The sequence below is a fragment of the Lepidothrix coronata genome, unplaced genomic scaffold (genome assembly GCF_001604755.1).
Source record: "Lepidothrix coronata isolate B3197 unplaced genomic scaffold, Lepidothrix_coronata-1.0 Scaffold1, whole genome shotgun sequence".
Taxonomy (NCBI): Eukaryota; Metazoa; Chordata; class Aves; order Passeriformes; family Pipridae; genus Lepidothrix; species Lepidothrix coronata.
The window spans coordinates 3,527,864-3,546,919 of NW_016690181.1; the positions used below are offsets into that span (position 1 = coordinate 3,527,864).

The following is a 19,056-nucleotide window of genomic DNA, read 5'->3' on the forward strand; positions in this document are numbered from 1 at the left end:
GCAGGATTGTCGTAGTAGCTGGTCATGACAAATTTGTCAGAGTTAGTTATCTTTATCTGGTAATCACTTTTGTACTGCTAACAGTCACGAAAAGCAGACAGATGGTGAGAAGCTTGCCCCATTTTCTCAGTATCCTCAGTGTCCTGAGGGTTTGTTTCTTGCTCTTGGTTCAGTTTCCATAGTTCCAGAGCCCCTGCTCTATAATTTCCAGCGCTTTCAAAATCTGCTCAAGCTTTTGGTACTCTTTGCTGCCCCCATGTCAGACCAGATTTTAATGATTGTCTTTTCTTTTTGCTGCTCTATGTCTTCATTCTCGAGTTCTTTCCAGATTTTCAGGTGTGACCTACCTGAGCCCAGTGGCTTATTGCTCCTTAATGCAGCATCTCATCAGAATATCCCTGGCTGCAGCAAGTCTTCAATGCTACTACCTGGAATAAGCAAGTCCAGAAGAGGTGCCAGATATCCCCTGTGCTACAGACTGATAAAATACCTAATTTAGCGTCCCAACAATGTCTTATCTCTCCTTGCTGCTCCCTTCATTCCAGGCATCCCAGCCCACACACCAACTCTCTCAGGCTTCCTAGCTTCCAAGCATTTCAAGAATTTGTAATTTGCTTTTCTATCTTTGGCCAGCTCCTCTCTTAAGCCTCCTAGTTCCCATTTTCCATTTTCAAATACAGCACTTTTTATCACAAAAGATATGTAGAATCATCAGCATAGGAGTGGAGCAGACTACCCTTCTTCTTTAGCTCTGTGTCATTCCTGCTGGATATTTGTACAGCCAGTTCTTGAAGGCCTCCAGTGGTGAGCAGTACTCAGCCTCCCAGGGCAAACCATTTCAGTACTATGTTATCTTTTCCAGATAAAGCTTTCTTGCTATTTCATCTCAATCTCCCTTGCAACAGTTTAAGCCTATTAGAACTTCTGCCCAAGCAAGATCTGTTTACTCCCCCTTTGTGCATCTGCATTTTACATATTGGAAAACTCTTGTTTTCAAGCAACTCCCTTCAGTCTGCTCTGCTAAATCACTATGATTTCTTCAGTCTTCCCTTGTAGGCTGAATTACTGAATCACTGCTTGTTCCCAGAGCTCTATTCCAGACTTTCTTTGGTGGCCCTGCATCTTTTTGGAAGTATGGGGCCCAAAGCTGGACACAGTGTTCCACCTGAAGGCCAGTACAGATCCAGCCAGAAAGCCTATTCATTCTGCTTAGGCTGCGATTTGCCTTTTGCAAAGCGACACCGATTTGGGTCTGTCTTGTGCTCCATTTTAACTCCCAGATCTTCTTCTCTAGAACAGCTGAAACATGTAGTCACTGATGTGTTTCCTCTGTTAATCAGTCCTGCCACCTTGGAGGTTTCAGCAGGTCTCCACATTTGTCTGTATAGATCTTCCCACTGTTCTCTTGGACCACTTCTTCCCATGATCAAGATCATTCTGAATTTGAATATTGACCAAAAGCCAGTCTGCTTGTAGTCTCTCCAATCTGCAGATTTCATACAGTCCATCATTCAAGTAAAGCTTAAAAATGCTGAATCTTGCCAGATCCATAACAGATCTCTCTGCTACTCCATCTGCTACTTCCTCACAGTTTGACAGTGAACCATTTGATAAATACACTCTCAGTATGTCTTTTTTTGATTAGTTTTTCCTCCACTTTTCCAGTTGGTTTTGAAGTAGTTTTCTCTAGCTTGATTTCCCTCACTTTTAAGAGGTCAAGTAATGAGATGGTCAAAAGCTGTGAGATGAAATGTACTCAGAGTCAAAACACAAGTTATTGTTATGAAGTGTTGTAGAGTTTGAACTAGAACTGAATCAGAGCATCACAGTTAACCTGAAACAAAACAGAGCAAAACCAATGCTGTTTTGCAAAGCCCCAGTTGAAAGCCATGTTAAAGCAAGATGTTAAGTATACTGCTCTTTCCCAGCCTAAAAACCTGTTTTGTTTTAGGAGGGAAGGCTGGCTCCCTTTTCTGCAAGTTGTGTGTTTGGCTGTGATAATTCCAAGCAACATTTATTCATAATTTTTTTTTCCTCTGTTTTTGTGGAATAAGGATTCTAAATGCCTTGTGTGCCTGATATGACGTACTTAGACAGCATCTGTGCTGTCCATGTTTAATGTCCTTCCTTAAAACCAGCCATGAAGAGTCTGGACAATTAAAATCCCTCTTTACATAGCACAGTATCCTCGTGTTATTATTCTATCTTCCATATCTCCTGGAATCCACTGGTGGTCAAAATTACCTTGATGTACCAGCTTCTGTGCATTAATTAGGCACAGCTATTCTGAAATAGGTGAACTTCTGAAAAGCAGTCAAGCAATTGCTGGCTGTGCCCACAGGTGTCCCCCCAGGTCAAACTTAGCTAGTTTATATACGTAGGTAGTAGAAATCACCAACAGATGCATTGCCTCTTTGGCTGCTAAGTCTGAGTACTGAGCTGGTGGCATGAGTGTTCAGGTAACAAGCATTTGCCTCTGTACCATTTCCCCTATGTCCCTTCTTGCTCTTTACTGACAGTTCCCTAAGCTCTATAGAGGCTCTTAAAATCAGCACTGGTATCTCACTCTGAAGCTTTGCAGTTACAACAGAATTTCCAGACAGGTCCAGACCTACTCGAGGGGCATTTCCAGGGAGATTTCATATGCCTTTCTCCTGTTGAGCTAGTAGCTCTGACTGGTGTGCCTGACAGCAGAAGGTCTTGCACACGTGGTCCTGCATACCTACATGTCAAGCATAAATTTAACCCTTTCATTGGACTCAGCATCTTTACTATCAGGTATTAGGCAACTGTAATTCTGCTGTCATTTCTGTCCTCGCATGGATAGTAGCTTCACCTTGCTATGTCCTGTGGTACCTCACAGATTTCTCCCAGTGAGCTTGTTTTTTTTACAGCCCACAATAGCTCCTGCTGAGCCAACGGTCAGGTTCCCTTTGGTCAAGGCAGAGTTCGTCCCTTCTGTTGAGTCTTATTCTTTCTCAGCTTGTTTCTCAGCTACGCCTTCCACTATCTCTTCTCAACTGGACGGACAAGTTCTCACTATTGAACCAGAAATACTCCAAATAAAGTAACAAGAGGAAGTTTCTGACTTCCCTTCTTAGATTTGAGGCAGAGATTAGAACAGCAAGTCCCTTCCCATCCTGGGGGACCACAGGTACCCAATTGTCAGCCTGATCAGATCTTCTTACACAGCCTCATGTTTGTGTGCTGTGGAGGGGAATGGTTCTTCATGGCATTTCTTCAGCGGCACTGACTCTGTGCTGATCTCCTCTCTAGGTGCTGGCACTCTGCTTCGTTCTGATCCTGGGATCCCTGATGCCCTGTCTCCCTGAGTTCTCCTCAGCATCACAGACAGTGAAAGCAACACCAGCACCAGACATTTACACAACTAGTAAGAGTGAGTCTAATGTGGTTCCTCCATTTGAACTTGTCAAACCATTTCTGGCTCTGCTCTCAACAGTCCCTGCTCAGGCATAGCATCCTCCCCTCTGTGACTATCCCATATGCTGGGGCTGTGGTGAGGGAAGATTCCTAATCTGTCAGTGGTAAAAACTCTGTTGGGGCCTGTTGTCATTCCATGCTAACTGCTGTCCTAAAACATGGCAAGTGTCAAAGGAAGGAATATGAGGGAAGAGTCCCAGGGCAGACTGGTTGTCTTCTGAAGAGGCTATGTGTCCAGGGTTCTGTCTTCATTTGCCTCCTGAAGCTGGGTGGGAGGAGGGTATCCTGCAAAGTTACACATGGACAAGGCTGGGTGAGCATGTGCATGTGTCATGACCCATACCCATTGCAAGAAACCTTATCCTCATTGTTAACCAATGCTCTCCTTTTTTCCAGTTCAGTCACGGAGCCTTCTTTTCTATGATGAGGGTGCTGGCTCCTTAGAAGAGAGCTATAGCTCCTTCCTAACCATGGACCATCCTGAGGGGTGGGAGGCTGAAAAAAGGCAATCTGAGGAGGGAAGGCCTCATCTAGCCAGGACACATGAGACAGCCAAATATCTGAGCAAAACCCAGCTGGAGGGTCCCGACCAGAACCGAACTGACACAACTCTCACCCACCTCAAAGAGCAATTCCATGAGAGGTAAGCACATGGGGCCACCTTCTGAGCCCAAAATACAGCGTGGCGTATGGGAGTAAGCAGCAGGCATGTCTGTCCCCTCTGCTGCAAGCTAAGGACAGCTGAGCCACCTGGGGCAGGCAATCAGCTAAGAGCAGTGGCTGAAGGAGGCCTGGCAGAGAGCATAAGAACAAGTTTATTTTCTAGAGCAAAAGTCTGAGACTTCATAAAGCAGCGTCCCACTAGCGTAGAGCTGCAGAGGGCTGGATGACTCAGGTGGTCCCAGGTTTGCATTCCATTCAGTGACCTGGTGAAGGAGTTCATCCCGATCAGAGCAAACTAGTTGGGCACACAGAAAGGTGAATTTGGATAGGAGGCTGCAATGAACCTTGACTGATGCTTTGTCTTTTCTTTCCCTCAGGGAGACAAGCTCCAGTGAGACAACTGAATTCTTGTAGCAGCTGCTGGACCTCAAGGCCTCATTTGTCAGATTGCAGGATTCCCTCCTCACCAAGCAACTGAGGGGACTTGGCAGGAGAGGACACTGCATTCAGACACTAGTAAACTGGCCTTGGGTTCAGCTCCTCCCCTTCCCCATTCTTCCCATTAGTAATGATCTCTCTAAGGGGAGTCACAGGACTGCCAGAACCAGCAATAGATCTCTGGAGAAGCCCTGGACACCCTCTTCTCCTGGCCTTACCTCCTGCTTAAGTGAGCACTACCCTATGGATGTGGGCTCACCTTGAAGTGGAGGGAGATCAGGGGAAGCCCCCAAACTACTCAGCTCACTCCCCAAAGCCTCCAGACCCAGGAGGCTGTCCCAGCTCTGTACCCCTTGGCTACATCAGATGCACCTGAAGGAGAGAGAGAAGAGAGAGTGTTGGATTTACTGTCCTGCCTGGGAGACTTAGGAGTGGGTGATGCTGGTGCTGGAGAGATGGCTCTGGAGAGTTTGAGCTCATTCCTTGCCCTCCATCAGTTAGTATATTTCTCCTTCCATTGAGAGAAAACCTAGTTCTTCCTTGCTCTAGTTTTCTCTTGATGGACATGCCTATGTAATTTCAACGCCAAATATCTGCAAAAATCTGCACACAAACGGAGTGGGGAAGACAGATCCCAGACAGATAAATCACCATAAAAATTAGCCAGCAGCTTCTAGACAACCAGAGCTCTGAAATAGATAACAATTTTCCCCCACAACCCACTTCTCCCCACCCTCAGCACCCCTGCTTTGGCAGGAGTGGTATTTCTCCATCTGTTCCCAGCTTGGGCCCTACAGTGCAGTGCTAACCAGGTCAGTGGTCTTCTCGCTTTCCATTCTGGAGGCATTTCCTTTGAGAGTGAGTGAAACACATTCCTATAATCTGACCCCCGTCCCAGCTCTCCATCCCCAATTCGGCCTCATGACAAATGGGGTCTTTCTAGGAACCACCAAGGAAGGCTCTGAAACCCATTGGAGGTCTGTCAGATTAGCCAGCGTTCCCCTCACATCCTCCGTGTGCACACAACACATAGTGTTGTGAAAACCACTGAGGACATACTGGCATTTCTTGAGACAGGTACATCTGTCAGGAAAGGGGTGGCATGTTGGAATTGGCCAGGGTAACAAAAGACAGTCTTAAACCTCTTCCTTCTAAGTACTGACACCAAAGGTAGCAAACGCTTGCCATACCATCCCTCAGGCCAGACTTGCCAATTTTGGTGTTGAAGTGACCTCATCTCAAGCCTGTGCCATCCTTTTTAGCATCCAGACACTCATTTCTGATCCTTCTCCCTCCCCATCAAAAGCCCTGTAGAAAGGCTTAAGTGTCTCCTCGCTCCATTCCCTCAGCTGCCATTTGATGAAAGGACAACGTGGGACATGAGTGTTGGAGATCTGCGATGTGGCAGGTTGCCCCATGTTTTAACACGGGAGTCCCTGCACACTGTCAGGTCTCACAGCAGGTTCCTCTTCCACTTGCTTCTCATCAAGCACCCTGGACTCACTCTGCACTGCCCCAGCCTCTCCTCTTTGTCCAGTCTGGGAGTGGAGAAGGCCCCCTGGAGAGGAAGGATGGGATGGCTCTTGCTCAATGAATAGGAGAAGCGAGAGAAGGGCCCTCATATCCTTCTTTTCTACCTTTTGAAAATTGGTTTTGCCCCCAAAGCCATTTAGGAAAAATTTGGACACAGCTAGCTGCAGCCATACCTGCGTGGCCAGTGGGGTGAGGAAGAAGGTGGCTTTCAGCATAGCTCTTCTCAAGATCACCAGATACCACTGCATTTCCCAACCTCCACCTCCACCCCAGCACAAAGAACCACTGCCGGGTCCAAGCACGCCTTCCTCCACCCCAGCACTTCCACTGAGCATGTCCCCATGCCTCTCACTCCCACCGTTGTACAGAGACCAAGAGCAGAACTCGTTTGTACATAATGAACCTTATTTTGTATTATTGCCGATCCCTTAAGATATTGTATTTTGGAGACTCTCAGATCCTATTTTCAGTATTGTATTTTATTAAGAATTAGTGCGGGCTTGGCATCTATCAACTTCTTGTAGCAGCTCACTTTCCACTTATACTCCAGCAGCTGCCTGTTCTCTCCTCTTTGGTTGGTTTTTTTTTTGGTTGGTTGGTTGGTTTGTGGGGGTTTTTTAATTTTTTTTTTGTTTGTTTTTAGTTTTTTCCAAGCCACCTTTTCTTCTCCTCCTATCACTTGCTCTGCATTTGCTTTGTGAAGCAAAATAAAAATAAAATAAAAAGTTGCAGCATCAATCCTGGGTTGACAGGTCCTTTCATTGAGGCATGGTCACGCCAGCCCACATGCACAGCTCCTCACTTCCTGCTCCCTGTTCCATTCCCAGGCCACGTGCAGAATTGCTTCAGTACTGGGACCCCATGCTCAGTGTTGGGGCTAAGAAGCAAACTTGCATGTTTTGTTTCCAGCAACACTGTCATTTCTTCTGCAGTTCTGAACAAGTCAGAACTGTTCTGTCTCAGTTCCTTTTCCCCCTTCAAAATACCACTATCATCCTCTTGAAAGGAGGATCATGGAAGAAAGTCTGTGAGGTGCAGGGACTGTGAAGGGGTCTGCACAACAAAGACATAGCTCTGGTCCCATCCTGTCTGAAAAAGTACTTAAATCCTTCCATTAACTGTAAAAGCGGAGTAGCTGCGCTCCGACTGGCAATGACCTGGGTCCTGGCTGGTAGGCTGGCTGTACTTCTGACAGTCCATTGGCATCTGTGAAAACTGGTTTGTTTTGTCCTGATTTTATGTGAAACACAAGGCAACAGGATCTAGAAAACAAATCTTCATCTTCTAGAAAGCTCCAAGTGGGTACATTAGAATTTGGCTATTGAAACAACTCTTTCTTGCAGTCAGGCCCTCCATATCTGGAAAGCAGCCCAAGCAGTAGCCCCTTTCAGGGATGCTACAAGGTGGCTCTGTCTCTCACCTCTGGCTGGGATGGTACTGCAGGACTGACTCTGCCACAGCAGAAGAATGTGAGGCTTGGGGCTTGCAAAGGTCTCTTTTTGTGGATTACAATTTCTTTGTGGAGAGAGTAAAGTTGATGCCACGCTGTCATGACAGGTCATTGAAGAGTGGCGGGTTAGACTGACGTGGGTTTCGCAGACCCCTTTAGAGCTCCCTTCCCCTGCACACCCACTGAGGCAAGAAAATGCCTGGCCTTGCCCTGCAGTTTGTGTCCTGGGCCAGAACTAGTTTTGATGTTTTCCCTGTTACACCTTGTCCAAAAGCAGCCTCCTATTCCTGCATCAGTATGATGCACCTTCCCCCACTGTGGGGTGGGGCTGCTCTCTGCACTCACCAGATTTCATCCAAGGGAGTGGCTCCTGCTCTGCTCACCCCTGTGAAACTTCACGCAGCTCTTTAGGAATTGCCTTCCAGGGAGATTCTGGCATGCACCCTTCATGCACAATGGAAAACAGGTGCAAGAGGGAAATTCTTAAAAGGATGAGTTCTCAGGCTTTGGTGCCTTATCACTGACGTGGCCAGAGCAACCAGAACCCCCTTCCATCAGGAGAAAATTTCCCTCCATCTTGACAAATCCTCCTAATTCTGCAGTCTACTAGATAATTCTGAGCTGCTCAAAGCAGGCACATTAGGATCTTTTGATCCCTGGTATGCCTCTTGAAATGCAGCCAGCCAATCACATCTACCAGTTTGGCTACAGCAGATAATTAGAGCAGAACAAGAGAATTAGCAAAGCAAGAGTCACCTTCTTTACAAGTCACCTTCAGCCTCACTCCGTTGTGCTTGGTCTGCTCCAAGTGCCTCCAGTCAAGCTTTGCCATGCCAAGATGGGCTTTTGCTCATTTAGGGTCACATTTCTAGGAAGCCTATGCACTCTCGACACTTACAACCCCTGAGCAAAGGAGCACTAACGGAACATGGACTTCGTTTTTCAGAGACAAATTATTCCTGACTGTTCTCTGTTACCAGGCCAATTGAAAAAAAAGAAAAAAAAAAAAGAGAGAGAGAGAAAATAATTGGTTTTTGAGGCACGCCACTGCCAAGCAGGTCACTGGCAGTGCATAGCAGCAGCCTTGTGGGTATGTTTTGTTCGTTAAAGAAGGACAAGTCCTGTTAGGGATCTCAGGAGAGTATCCCCACTCTCCAAGCCCAGCACGATCCCTCTTGCTGTTCCAATTTGGGAGTGTGCTAGCACTCACATGGATCCATCATGTGATCAGCAGGCTTTGGTCCTGCTGCCTGGCAAGGAGCCTGGGCTTTGGACACCTTCTGGGGAGAATGGGGAGGTCACACCTCCTGATACTCCACAGGTACTGAGGGCTTGTTAACAGCAATGGCACCTGCATGGACGCTGACCCAGCCTGCCTCAACAAATCTGTGTTGATTTTCTAATCTGGTGGCTGGAATGGGGCTTAGAGGTGAGCAGGGCGGAGGTTTCTCTTCTTCTGCCCAGGGGAGGAGACTGTACCTTCCCAGAGCTGTACTCACTAGAAATGCTGCTTCCTAGAAGGCTCATGCTCTGCCTGTGCCTGCAAAAACGAGGATGGGGTCTGTATTGTAATACCAATATACCCTTGCACTGTTCCATGTGCCAACACACAAGGAAACCCCTACCCAGGGCACAGGTGAGTGCTATGTAAACAGGTGACCTGGCTCAGCTGAAGGGTGCCTTGGGTGCCAGGAGGACAGGACTGACCCAACACAACTGCCCAGCCACATTGTCCCCAGGCAGCATCTGCCTGCTTTTCCCAGGTCCTGAGGGAGCTCCAAATGAAGGGTGACCCGATTTGTGACAGACATGTGAAATGTCCTTCTGAGACAAGTGGGCAGAGAAAGATGCAGAAGCCTGAGCAATCCTTTACATCCCCTCATGCAGGCATATCCTGTGATGTCTCCTCCAGACACACAAAATCTGCCCTGCCCTGCCTGTGTGACAGCTGTACAGTTTGGCATGTGGGTAGAAAGGGCCAGCTCCTCCCTGCAGAGGAGGTTTCTGTAGCACAGAATCAGCCCCCCTGGGAAGGCAGGAGGTACCCACTGTCCAGGCCCTCTCTCAGCCTTGATCAAAGGCGCTGTGACCCCAGAGCTTTGCTTTGCCTGGCTCTTGGGACATTTCCTGCAATAAGGGCCTCTGCTTCCCACCCTGAAGCTCCTTTCCTATGGCACCAACACATCCACCAGTGAGAAATGCTCTCCACTCCTTCCCACCTGGAAGTCTGGAGCCTGCTCTCCTCCAGCTTTCAACTTGCATCCATCCCTTACTGGCCATCCCCTTCCTCAGCTTGGTGGCCCTTAACCATAAGGGATAAGACAGACATTTGCCAAAATCTCTTGAGCACATGAGTGGACCTGCATCCCCAGTAGCTCCTCTGGGCAGCCCAGCTCTGTCCTACCCTGGCAGCTTGGCCAGCACAGGTGAAGGTGGCTCTCATAAGTCCATGGCAAAAGGGGCACCGCCAGGCCAGAGACAGCCCCAGGGCAAGCAGGGAGGCATTGCCCCATGGGTGGTGAAAAGAACCAAGGTGCCACAGGTCCCTCTGCACCAGCTGGGCACCTGCTGCTTCTCCCTTTCCACAGCCTGCTCCCAGCCTCTGCAGTGCCCATGGGCAGCAAGAGGACATGGAGCAGGGCCATACATCCATGCAGGGAGCACTGGCAAGCTCCCAGGCAGGTCTCTGTCCCAGCAAGAGAGGGTGAAGCTTCTTCCCCAGGGCCAGCTCTGCTCATCAGGGAGGGTTCAGCCAGCAGCACTCCAGCTTTAATGGGGAACAAAAGCCCTGTGGGGGCTGCAGGGGCTGAGTCACGCAGCAAGGAGGGTGTGGGGCTCCCTGCCAGTCACGGTTCTGTGGAGGAGTGGGCACGGGGGCTGCTGTGCCCCTTGGGAGGTGCAAATCCTCCAGCAGGAATAGAGAGGGGGAGACGTCATAGTTTCATTTAGGACCAGACAAAGGTTAGGTAACTTGAATTGAAGGTGCCACTGGGCTGTGGTTCCCAGGGAAAGCCACAGCCCTTCTCCAGCTTCTGCTGCTTCCGAGTTTGGGGTCAGGAATGGCATGGGAATGTGCTGTGCCACAGCACCCTGCAGCAGAGATGTCACAGGGCCACATAGAGGTGATGGGGAGTGCTGGCAAAATGAATGAGCTGCTCCTGACAACTCCCAAGGTAATACAACAGTCAGAGCACATTGAGGATGGGTTCCAGCTCCAGTCGTGCCAGACCTTCATGGGATGACACTGGGATTAGGGGTGACAGCAATGTGTTCTTGGTGTAATACATGACTGTCGGGCCCTGTCATGATGCAGGGGCTAGCTCTTATAGACCTGAAGTTCAAATTTTCCAGTGCCTAGCAGGTAAAGCCTCAGCATGTGAATCTGGGGCAGAACAAATCAGGCACATATGGGAGCTCTGTGGGGATTTCTCACCCCAGCTGGCATCCACAGCACCAGAGTGGGCAAGGCTGAGGCAGGCCATAGCTGGGACTGTGATCACAAAGTTCAGTCCCAGCCTAGGACAAACAGACAATGCAACTCTCCTGATGGATGTGGGCAGAGAACAGAAGGGGCCTTTCTACCTCTGGATGCCAAGACTGGAGAAAAAAATGCCTTGAATTAGGAAAAATCAGGGATAATCTGGCCTCCTAAATGGCAAGGAGCTGAGCCAGCTGGGAGGAGGGAGGCCATGCTATGGCCATGCCTGTTTGGATGAGTACCACTGCCCATAATCAGGGACCCTGTGCCCAGACAGGTCTCATCCATTTTGGATAACTGGACAAAACAACATGTACTTTGTTCTGCTGGGGCTGCTGTCATGCAGTTTTCCAGACTGCCTGACTTCACCTGATGGCAGGACCGATTAAGACAAGTGGCTGAGACCTAGCTCCCTGAGCAGCCTTTGCAGGCAGGCAGATGCCAGCTGGACTGTGAGCAGAGAGGGGTGGCTGAGTGGTCACCCTCCTCTGCCTCCCTAGACTCCGAAGGGTTAAGTGCCAGTTTCGAGTGTCTCTAAGGTGACACCAGGCTGCCTGCTCCGTGCAGCTCCCCGCAGCCCCCTCCCCACGCACACAGCACACACTCACGTTCACTTTCTGCTTTGTCTTTTGCGAGCTGCTGCAGTGCACAGGCACTTTACTCGCTGCCTACCTCTGCCTGCTGCTCCTGCTCGGCTGCTGCTGCTGGGGACGCTAAGGGACGTGCCTGGAGAGGGACCCTCGGAAGAAGGCAACCCAAGCTCTCTTCCGCTTGCTGCAAGCATCGCTATCCCTCGACCGTGCTCTCTCCTAAGACCCCTTCTCCGGCGAGCGCTGTTTCCCACTCCCTCCCCGCTGCCCTCAGTGCCGGCACCTCCGAGGAGCAGCACCAGCGATTCCGTGTTTTTCTCAGATATTCCTCCGCTTCGGAGTGGCAGGGCAGCAGAGACAGCATAGGGCTGAGCTGCTGTGCCTGAGCTGCCCAAGCTACTATCAAGAGGCTGATAAATACCACTGCAAAAAGTTGGACGCTGCTTTTTCTCGTGCTTGTGCTTCCTCAAGAAGTTAAGCCTCGCTGGGATTGTCCCACGGCCCTGGGGAGGCAAAGCAGAGCAGCACCGTGGGACTCTGTGGGGCAAGACCAGGCTGCCCAAGAAGTTTTGGAGGACTCTTCGCCTAGAGAGACACCTCACTTCACCATGGCTGAAGGTCCTGGGAGCTGGAGAGACTTCTCCCCTGCCAGGAACGATGGTGAGGTGGCCAGGGGGGCCACAGCAAGTCTCCAAGGAGCAGTAGATGCAGAGAGCACTGGGCGAGCACAGCGCTTGGGCCTCCACAGCATGGATCCAGCTTGGGAGGAGATGAGAGGGGCAGTGGCCGTGGCAGAGGTGGAGGAGCAGTTCCTGCAATTGGCCATCAGAAAGCAAGCCTCTTACAGGTAAGAACACCTCGGTCCCCAAGTGTCAGGGCTGGGCTGGGGCAGAGGAGTGCCCTGCCCTGGGGCATCTCCCTCCTACGGGGTCAGGGTTGGCTCTTCCCACTAACCACCAGCACCTTCTCACCAGAAACCAAGTCAGCACAAAGACAAGGGAACCAGTTAGTCCCATCTCTCCCCATCCATGCAACAACTCCCTCTGCAGTGGCAGTCCCATTTTCACTTTTGCAGGTCCCCTTATTTTCCTTCTATCCAACTCCCTGTTCCCATCCTGGGGCTGTGATGCCTCCCAGGAGCAGTCTGTGCCCAAGAGCCTCCCATGAGCTCTGTCATGGGGCCATGGGCTGGAAGTTTTCCTCTCTCTGAAGCACCAGCTTTTTGTTGTTCAGTGCATTGACTACAAGGGACTTCTCATAGCACCTGTTCTCCTTTTCCTCCTCTTCCCCAAGGCAAATGTCCCCTTACTTGATTTCCAGGTCCAGAAACCTTGATCCCACCTGGGGAAATTGAGCAGTGACACAAAGATGAAGGGCCTGAGATTAGGGCTTAGGCTATAAATGTGTTTTTTGGGGGCACCTTGCAGCAAGAGGAGATCTGTCCTGCTTTTTGGTGTGACTCTTCTGCCAGGACTGCTCTGCTTACCCACCTCTGCTATAGCCAAGCAAAGCTGGTGAAGGCAAAGAGTGGTTTTGATAGCTCTCAGAGAGCTTACAGCTTGTGGGAGCCACTGCCTGGTGACACTCAGGTGAGCTCCTATTCCCAATTCCAACCCTAATGTCATAATCCTGCTTGGTCAGCATCTCCAGGACATCAGCTCTACTCTTTCTGTCACAGTGAGAAAGGTCCAGGGTCCCACCCTCCCTTTTTTTTCACTAGAAGGGCGTTTGAGCCCTTCTACTATTTACTACCCCCAACCTTAGCAGAATGGCTTTTAGGTGTAATTGAGGAGAAATCGTTTGATCCTGTATCTGCCCAGAGTAAATGTGAGCACTTGCAGGACTGACCCTGGGTTACTGTGAGGGTCTGGGACTGAGTAGTGCGTAGAAGGCAGGAGCTGCCTACTGAGCTGGCTTGGCCGAGGGATGTCTCTGTGTCCTTCTGAGCTCCATGTCACCATGTCATGCTTAGCAAGTGCCACGTAGTTTACAAGCAGGTGGAAGACTGACATAGAGGATCTTGGTGCCATGCTCACTGCCATGGTGGATGGAGGCTGGATGGGCTCTCCTGCCTCTAGTCTGGGACTTGGGGACCCTGGGGTGCAGAGTTCCTCTGGGGAGGCAGATTTTGGGCAGGAGCTGTCGGTCACCCCCATCCGCACTCCCATGTGTACAGCAGCCCTTTTTCTCCTTTGCAAGGGCTGCGGTGCAAGCTATGAGGAAATTGCTCTCTAATACTGCAGTAATGAGAACTAATAGGAAACTGTATTAGTGCCTGCAGAGCAGGAGGGGCCCCTGAGCTGACTCATCTTCAGCACTTGTTATTCCTGCTGTGGGTGACAAGCAGGAGCTGGGGTGGCAGAGATCTCCTTGAGGTGCCCTGCCTCCCCGAATCTTGCCATGAGTTGGGGCAACATGCAGCTCTCCTGGTCCTCATTCTGTACTTAGAGCTGCTCACTGACGCTCTGCCCTGATGCCACCGAGGATGAGAAATCACTGTGCCAAGAAGAGAGGGCAGAGCAGGCTTTTCTTCTCTTAGCTGTCTTCCTCCAGATGTGCACAGTTTTGCGAATGGATTAGCCAGCTGCAATTTTCCAGCCTCCCCTCCAGGGGAGGAAAGGGACCATATTGCAACCTAATTTGATCAGCCTGAATATGCTCCAGAATTGTCTAAGGTTGCTGGGGATTGTTTACATCCTACCCATGCCACCCCAGCCACCCAAAAAAGGTGGCTCTGTTGACATGCTCCAGCCTGTGCTGCCCTTACACAAAGCACCTCTGTTCTACTCAATCCTCACTAGGGATCTCTTTGCAACAGACTTTGCTCCATTCAATGCAGGCTTTGCAGAAGAGAGGATTCTGGGGGGTTGGAGGGAATGCTGCAGCTATCTGCAGGCCATCAGCAAAGGAGGAAACGGTACTTGGGATGAGTTGCTTCCTCCACCCTGCGTTTTGGGCAGCCAAGCGAAGGGAAGGAGAAATGGGAAAGGAAGAGTCTGGGGTGGAAGATCTGCTTGTGCTGTCCTGTGAAACCCATGGAGGTTCGGGTCTGGCCAACTTTCCATCAGATGCCCCTCCTGCAGCATGAGAAGCTTTGGGGGGCTGACAGAAATCCCTTTGCTGTGCTCTCTGGATCTGGAGACACTTACTGAACCCTGGTACAGACTTTGGAGGAGCTCCTCTGTGGGCCACGGGCATTACAGGTGTCCTCAATGTTAAGAGAAGGTTGGAGGCCTCAGTCTTCTTGCTGCCAACCTGCCTGCTCCTGCTGGGACCCATTAGTCATCACAAGGGGCAGGCGGCATAAGCTGCTATATAAAGGTTTTGAAATGAGCAGAAATGATATTAATCCCATGGAAATAAAGTTCCTTCCATAAATAGCTGCCACGGTGTATGGAGGAGCCTTGGGCGGGTAGAAGAGAGCTCAGCACTCAGGTTATATTTAGGGCTTTGAGTAGCAGTTTCGTGCCAAACATTAATGATGCTGGCTTGTGCACCAGATTTGCACATTCTGGGACAATTTTCCCTGTAGGGAGGTGCCTCTGCAATGCCAGAAGGACCCAATGCCCTCTGTCACTGCAGCAAACCCGGAGCAAGCACCAGGGCTTTGTGCCTCACCACTTGGAGAGTAACTTCTGCCAATGGGAGTCCAAAGTCAGCTCCTCCTTCCCTTGAGTGTCTCCACCAAGGTTTTGTGGTGGGGCAGGATCATCTCTATCTTGAGAGTGAGGCAGCTTTGGTGGCAATAAGGCAAGTTAGAGGCTGGAAGAACTTTGCTGTAGGGAAAACCCTGTGACGTGGGTCCAGGGAGGCCCAGGACAGGTGCTGGTGGGCCATAGCAGCACCCTCCAACCTCTCCTAAGCAGTTCTGAGCTCCCTCTCAATTTCCTCACTTTCTCAGCTGCTTTCAGGGTGATGCTTGCAGCAGTATCCTTTGTCACTGCCACTGCTCCCAGCAACCAAGATCAGAGGGGTGTTTACCCAGAAAGGAAACCACAAGCGCACAAAAGCTCCTGCATTGGCTCCCCACAGGCTATGCTGCACGTCTCCCCCCCCACAGATGTGCAGGGTGTCAGACAAGTGCCCTTCTGCTCTCAGGCACCTCCAGAGGTAGAACCTGGACCAGCCCACGCCACACAGGGCTCCTCATGGCGTGGGCTGGGCATCTCTGGCAGGAGGAAGACGGGGTCCTGTGTCCCTCTGTTCCCCCCAGCCTAGCGTTAGCCTCTGAAGAGCAAAGAGGGGTATCAACTTGCCAGCTAGGAGATGTGGGGCACCTCGGCTGCTCGGCGCAGTCCTCAGGCTGGCAGATAGGACACAGCTAACGCATCTCACAGGCTGTTCTGTGCCAGGGAGCTAAATATAACCCGGAGAGCAGAGCAGAGGGGGCTACTTCGTAATGTAAATAGCAAGGGAGCTTGGTCACAGGGCAGGCAGGACAGAGGGGAGAGCTGGCAGGGGCTACTGGAGAGAGGGAGGTAGGAGCACTGAGGGGCCCAGGGGAAGCTGGTTGCAACTCTCTGCTGTCTTCTCTTCTGTCTGCCTTCATATCTGCCTGGACTCTGGGTATTTGTGAAGTCTCAGAACAGCCTGGGCAGGGCAGGGGTTGGGGAGGAAGGAAAGGAGAGCCTTCTCCTTCAGCAGGGAGAAAGGGGCAGAAAGGGGATCTCCTTCCTCTGAGTCCTGCCTGCTGGCCTTTTAATCGTGTTAGCCTGGCTCTGCAGAGCAGCATAATCAAATTCCCATTCATTTCCAGCAAGCCGAGCCTGCTCCGCTCTGACAGAGACATCTGTCTCTGCATCCCTCTGTGCAGTCGGGGAAAGGAGATGGCTGGCACAGTCAGAGGAAAGTGCTATTAAGACCAGACACACTCCCTGATTTAAGCTAACCCAAGACCCTGCTGCTGCCAGAGGGGATACTTCTGTCCTCTCTCCTGCTGTGGTTTTTCCACATCAGGCAAGCCAGGTTAGCTCCCTGAGGCAGAAGATGACACCAAGTTAGCCTCCCCTGGTTGTCCCCATAGCCACAGCTGCAGCTTTCCATGCAGTGGGGGTGTGCAGAGGGGCTGTGGAGTGGGACTCCCCAAGAGCAGGTCAGTCAGGAGGTTAGGGGCAATGCCAGACTGTATTCAAACACTCCCACATGGGGAGAGCTGGGATCCCTGAACCAAGGGACATCCCTTCCCTTGGCCATCCCTTGATCCCAGTTAACAATAAATCCCACAGGCAGATATCCTGCTGAGTTTGGGTGAAGCAGGCAGCTTAATCTTTTCTGTACCAGGGGCTGCACGACTAGTGCAGAGACAAGGGTGCTGGTTCACAAAATCACCCAGCACAGTGACCTCCATCCCAAGAACAGCCAGAACTGGCCTTTCTAGGGGATCCTCCACAGTTTTGCACCAAGCCCAAGGGACAGAACTGTGGAAGGACATACAGACACAGCGCAGAGAGGATGGTGCAAGTCCCAGGGCAGGGCGTGTTACTTCTGTGACAGCCTCATCAAGCGCCGGTGCTCCTGGGTAAGAGGGCTAGACATCAGTGCCATGAGACAGAGCACAGAACATAAAGCGGAAAAGTCCGCAGGCAGGGAGCAAATGCACCTAACCCATCACGGCATGCAAAGCAGTGGGGATGACGAACTCTTTCCGTGAAAACGAAACCTCTCCCCTCCCTGATTTCTGAGCTGGAGTTAGGCATCCAGGACCTGCCTTTTTCTCTCTCTGTACACTAACTAGCACAGATTGTGTTCAGTTTCAGAGCTTGCCTGGTGAGATCAAGGTCTGCTGATGTTTCTTTTTTTTTCTTTTGATGATGGAGGTTAAAGCAAGACCACGTGCCCCTTTAGAAATGCCATCCGTGCAGGCCGCCAGGACCAGCTTTGCTTGCGTGTTTTTCTCTGGCTCACTGAAGCTGTCCACAGACCCCCTTGATGATCTGAAGCTCTCCTGAGGCCAGATTAGACCAAGCAGCATCTGGTTGTGAAGAGCTGGAGTTCTTGGAGGTGGGAACAGGCTGGGTCTGCAGTCTCATGCTGTGTCCACTCAGACTGGGGGATGGATGATGAACGTCAGGGCATCTCTCCTCTCTCTGAAGGCTGGCTGGGAGCCTCCTGGATGGTTCTACTTTCCACAGTGCCCATCCCTGGTTTACCCAGGTGTTTTTTCAACAAACTCCAGTGCAAAGTGAGCCGATGCTCATGGCTGGAGGGTGTTTTCAGACCCGCCGCACAGAGAGGATGCACACACCTAGGGGTTGTGAGTGCTGTGGTGCCGTGAAGGGTTGTGCATGGCACAGGGTGGGTGGCCGGAGGACTTGCCACTGCCATGGCCCAGTTTGCATGGTGGTGCTGGTGCAGCTTTGGGAGAGCGGGCTGTCTCAAGTATGGGGGCATTCAAAGAGCCACCCAGCAAGGGAGGTGCGGCTCCTCGGCACGCAGCCTGGCGTGCCAGGGCATGCTCCTACTTGCTGAGGGTGCGCGCAAGGCTTCACAGGAGAGGACCCAGCAGAGGAGGTGGCCGGCGCCGTGGGAAGAGTGCAGCGCAGTCGGCTGCAATGACAGCCGCCCTCACACTTCCAGGAAGTGCAGAGAGAGGAACCAGGTGGAGGGTGCAAACAAAGCCGAGGCCCCAGGCAGGCGGCCGTGGCGGAGCACAGCCAGGGACCTGCCCTCGGGATGACTCCGGAAAGCAGCTGCCGAGGGAGGAAGAGCGAGAGTGAACCCCGGGCTGGCTGAGTGCATCAGCTCGTGGTGCGGCAGATGTGGCGGCATCGCTCCTGGGACGTTCCCCAGAGCCCTCCGGGGGACGTAGATACGAGGTACCCACCGAGCTGGGATCTACCATCTTCCTCTTACTCTTGGGGGACTGAGGTGCTGTGGCTGGTGCTGACAGCCCGTGCTTCAGGGGTTGGGGGAAAGGCTTCCTGTGCTTGCCTGGTGCCTCACCGGCAATCCCCTCCTCCTCTCCTAGTGCCATTGCTGGGCTTGCGCAGCACAACCTCCCAGTCAGGATGCCGGAGAGCCGTGCGGGTGCTTTCGACGCCCAGTCTGTGAGCACACTGGGCCAGTGGGACTTTGCTTGGGCCGTCAGGCTCCTGGGGAGCTGGAAAGTGTGTCCCCATCCCCACCAGCCCTCCTAGGAACGGCTGGTGCTTGAAGTTTCCAGCGGGACCTGCCCCAGGGTACTAATGGTCAGCAGAAGCACCGTGCGGCAGGCAGACAGGGCCCTGCCCAGGAAGCTCCCGCAGCCCTGGCTTTCAGCCTGGCTCCACACCCCTGGGAAGCGGCGAAGCTGCCATTGCGGCCGGCACATTTTCCATGCAAAGGAGGGCTGGGAGAGCCGCTCCTTGCCTAGACTGACAGCCATGTCGAGCAGGCCAGCCCCTGCCCACTGAGCCGGCGGCTGGATGGCCAAGGTGCCCCTGGACTCAGGGAGAAGAGGGGCAGGCGCTCGCCGGGCTGAGTAA

At 51.7% G+C, this 19,056-nt stretch overlaps 2 protein-coding genes across 9 annotated transcripts in view; both read left to right on the top strand.

Moving 5' to 3' along the window:
* CREB3L1 (cAMP responsive element binding protein 3 like 1) overlaps positions 1 to 9,951 on the top strand; it is a 48,016-nt gene extending 38,065 nt beyond the window's left edge. For 7 of the 8 annotated variants that reach the window (XM_017811001.1, XM_017811006.1, XM_017811023.1 and 4 more), the window contains exons 10-12: positions 3,277 to 3,397; positions 3,838 to 4,084; positions 4,482 to 9,950. In XM_017811001.1, coding sequence (XP_017666490.1) covers positions 3,277 to 3,397; positions 3,838 to 4,084; positions 4,482 to 4,518 — 405 coding nt within the window. In that variant the 3' untranslated portion in view covers positions 4,519 to 9,950. Of the gene's footprint in view, positions 1 to 3,276; positions 3,398 to 3,837; positions 4,085 to 4,481 lie in introns of all 8 variants that reach the window. The other variant, XM_017811015.1, reaches the window with a different exon arrangement.
* Positions 9,952 to 11,702: 1,751 nt separating this feature from the next.
* Positions 11,703 to 19,056, top strand: part of DGKZ (diacylglycerol kinase zeta) — a 53,944-nt gene continuing 46,590 nt past the window's right edge. Inside the window, exon 1 of the mRNA XM_017812248.1 lies at positions 11,703 to 12,440. Coding sequence (XP_017667737.1) covers positions 12,202 to 12,440 — 239 coding nt within the window. The 5' untranslated portion in view covers positions 11,703 to 12,201. The remainder of the gene's footprint in view (positions 12,441 to 19,056) is intronic.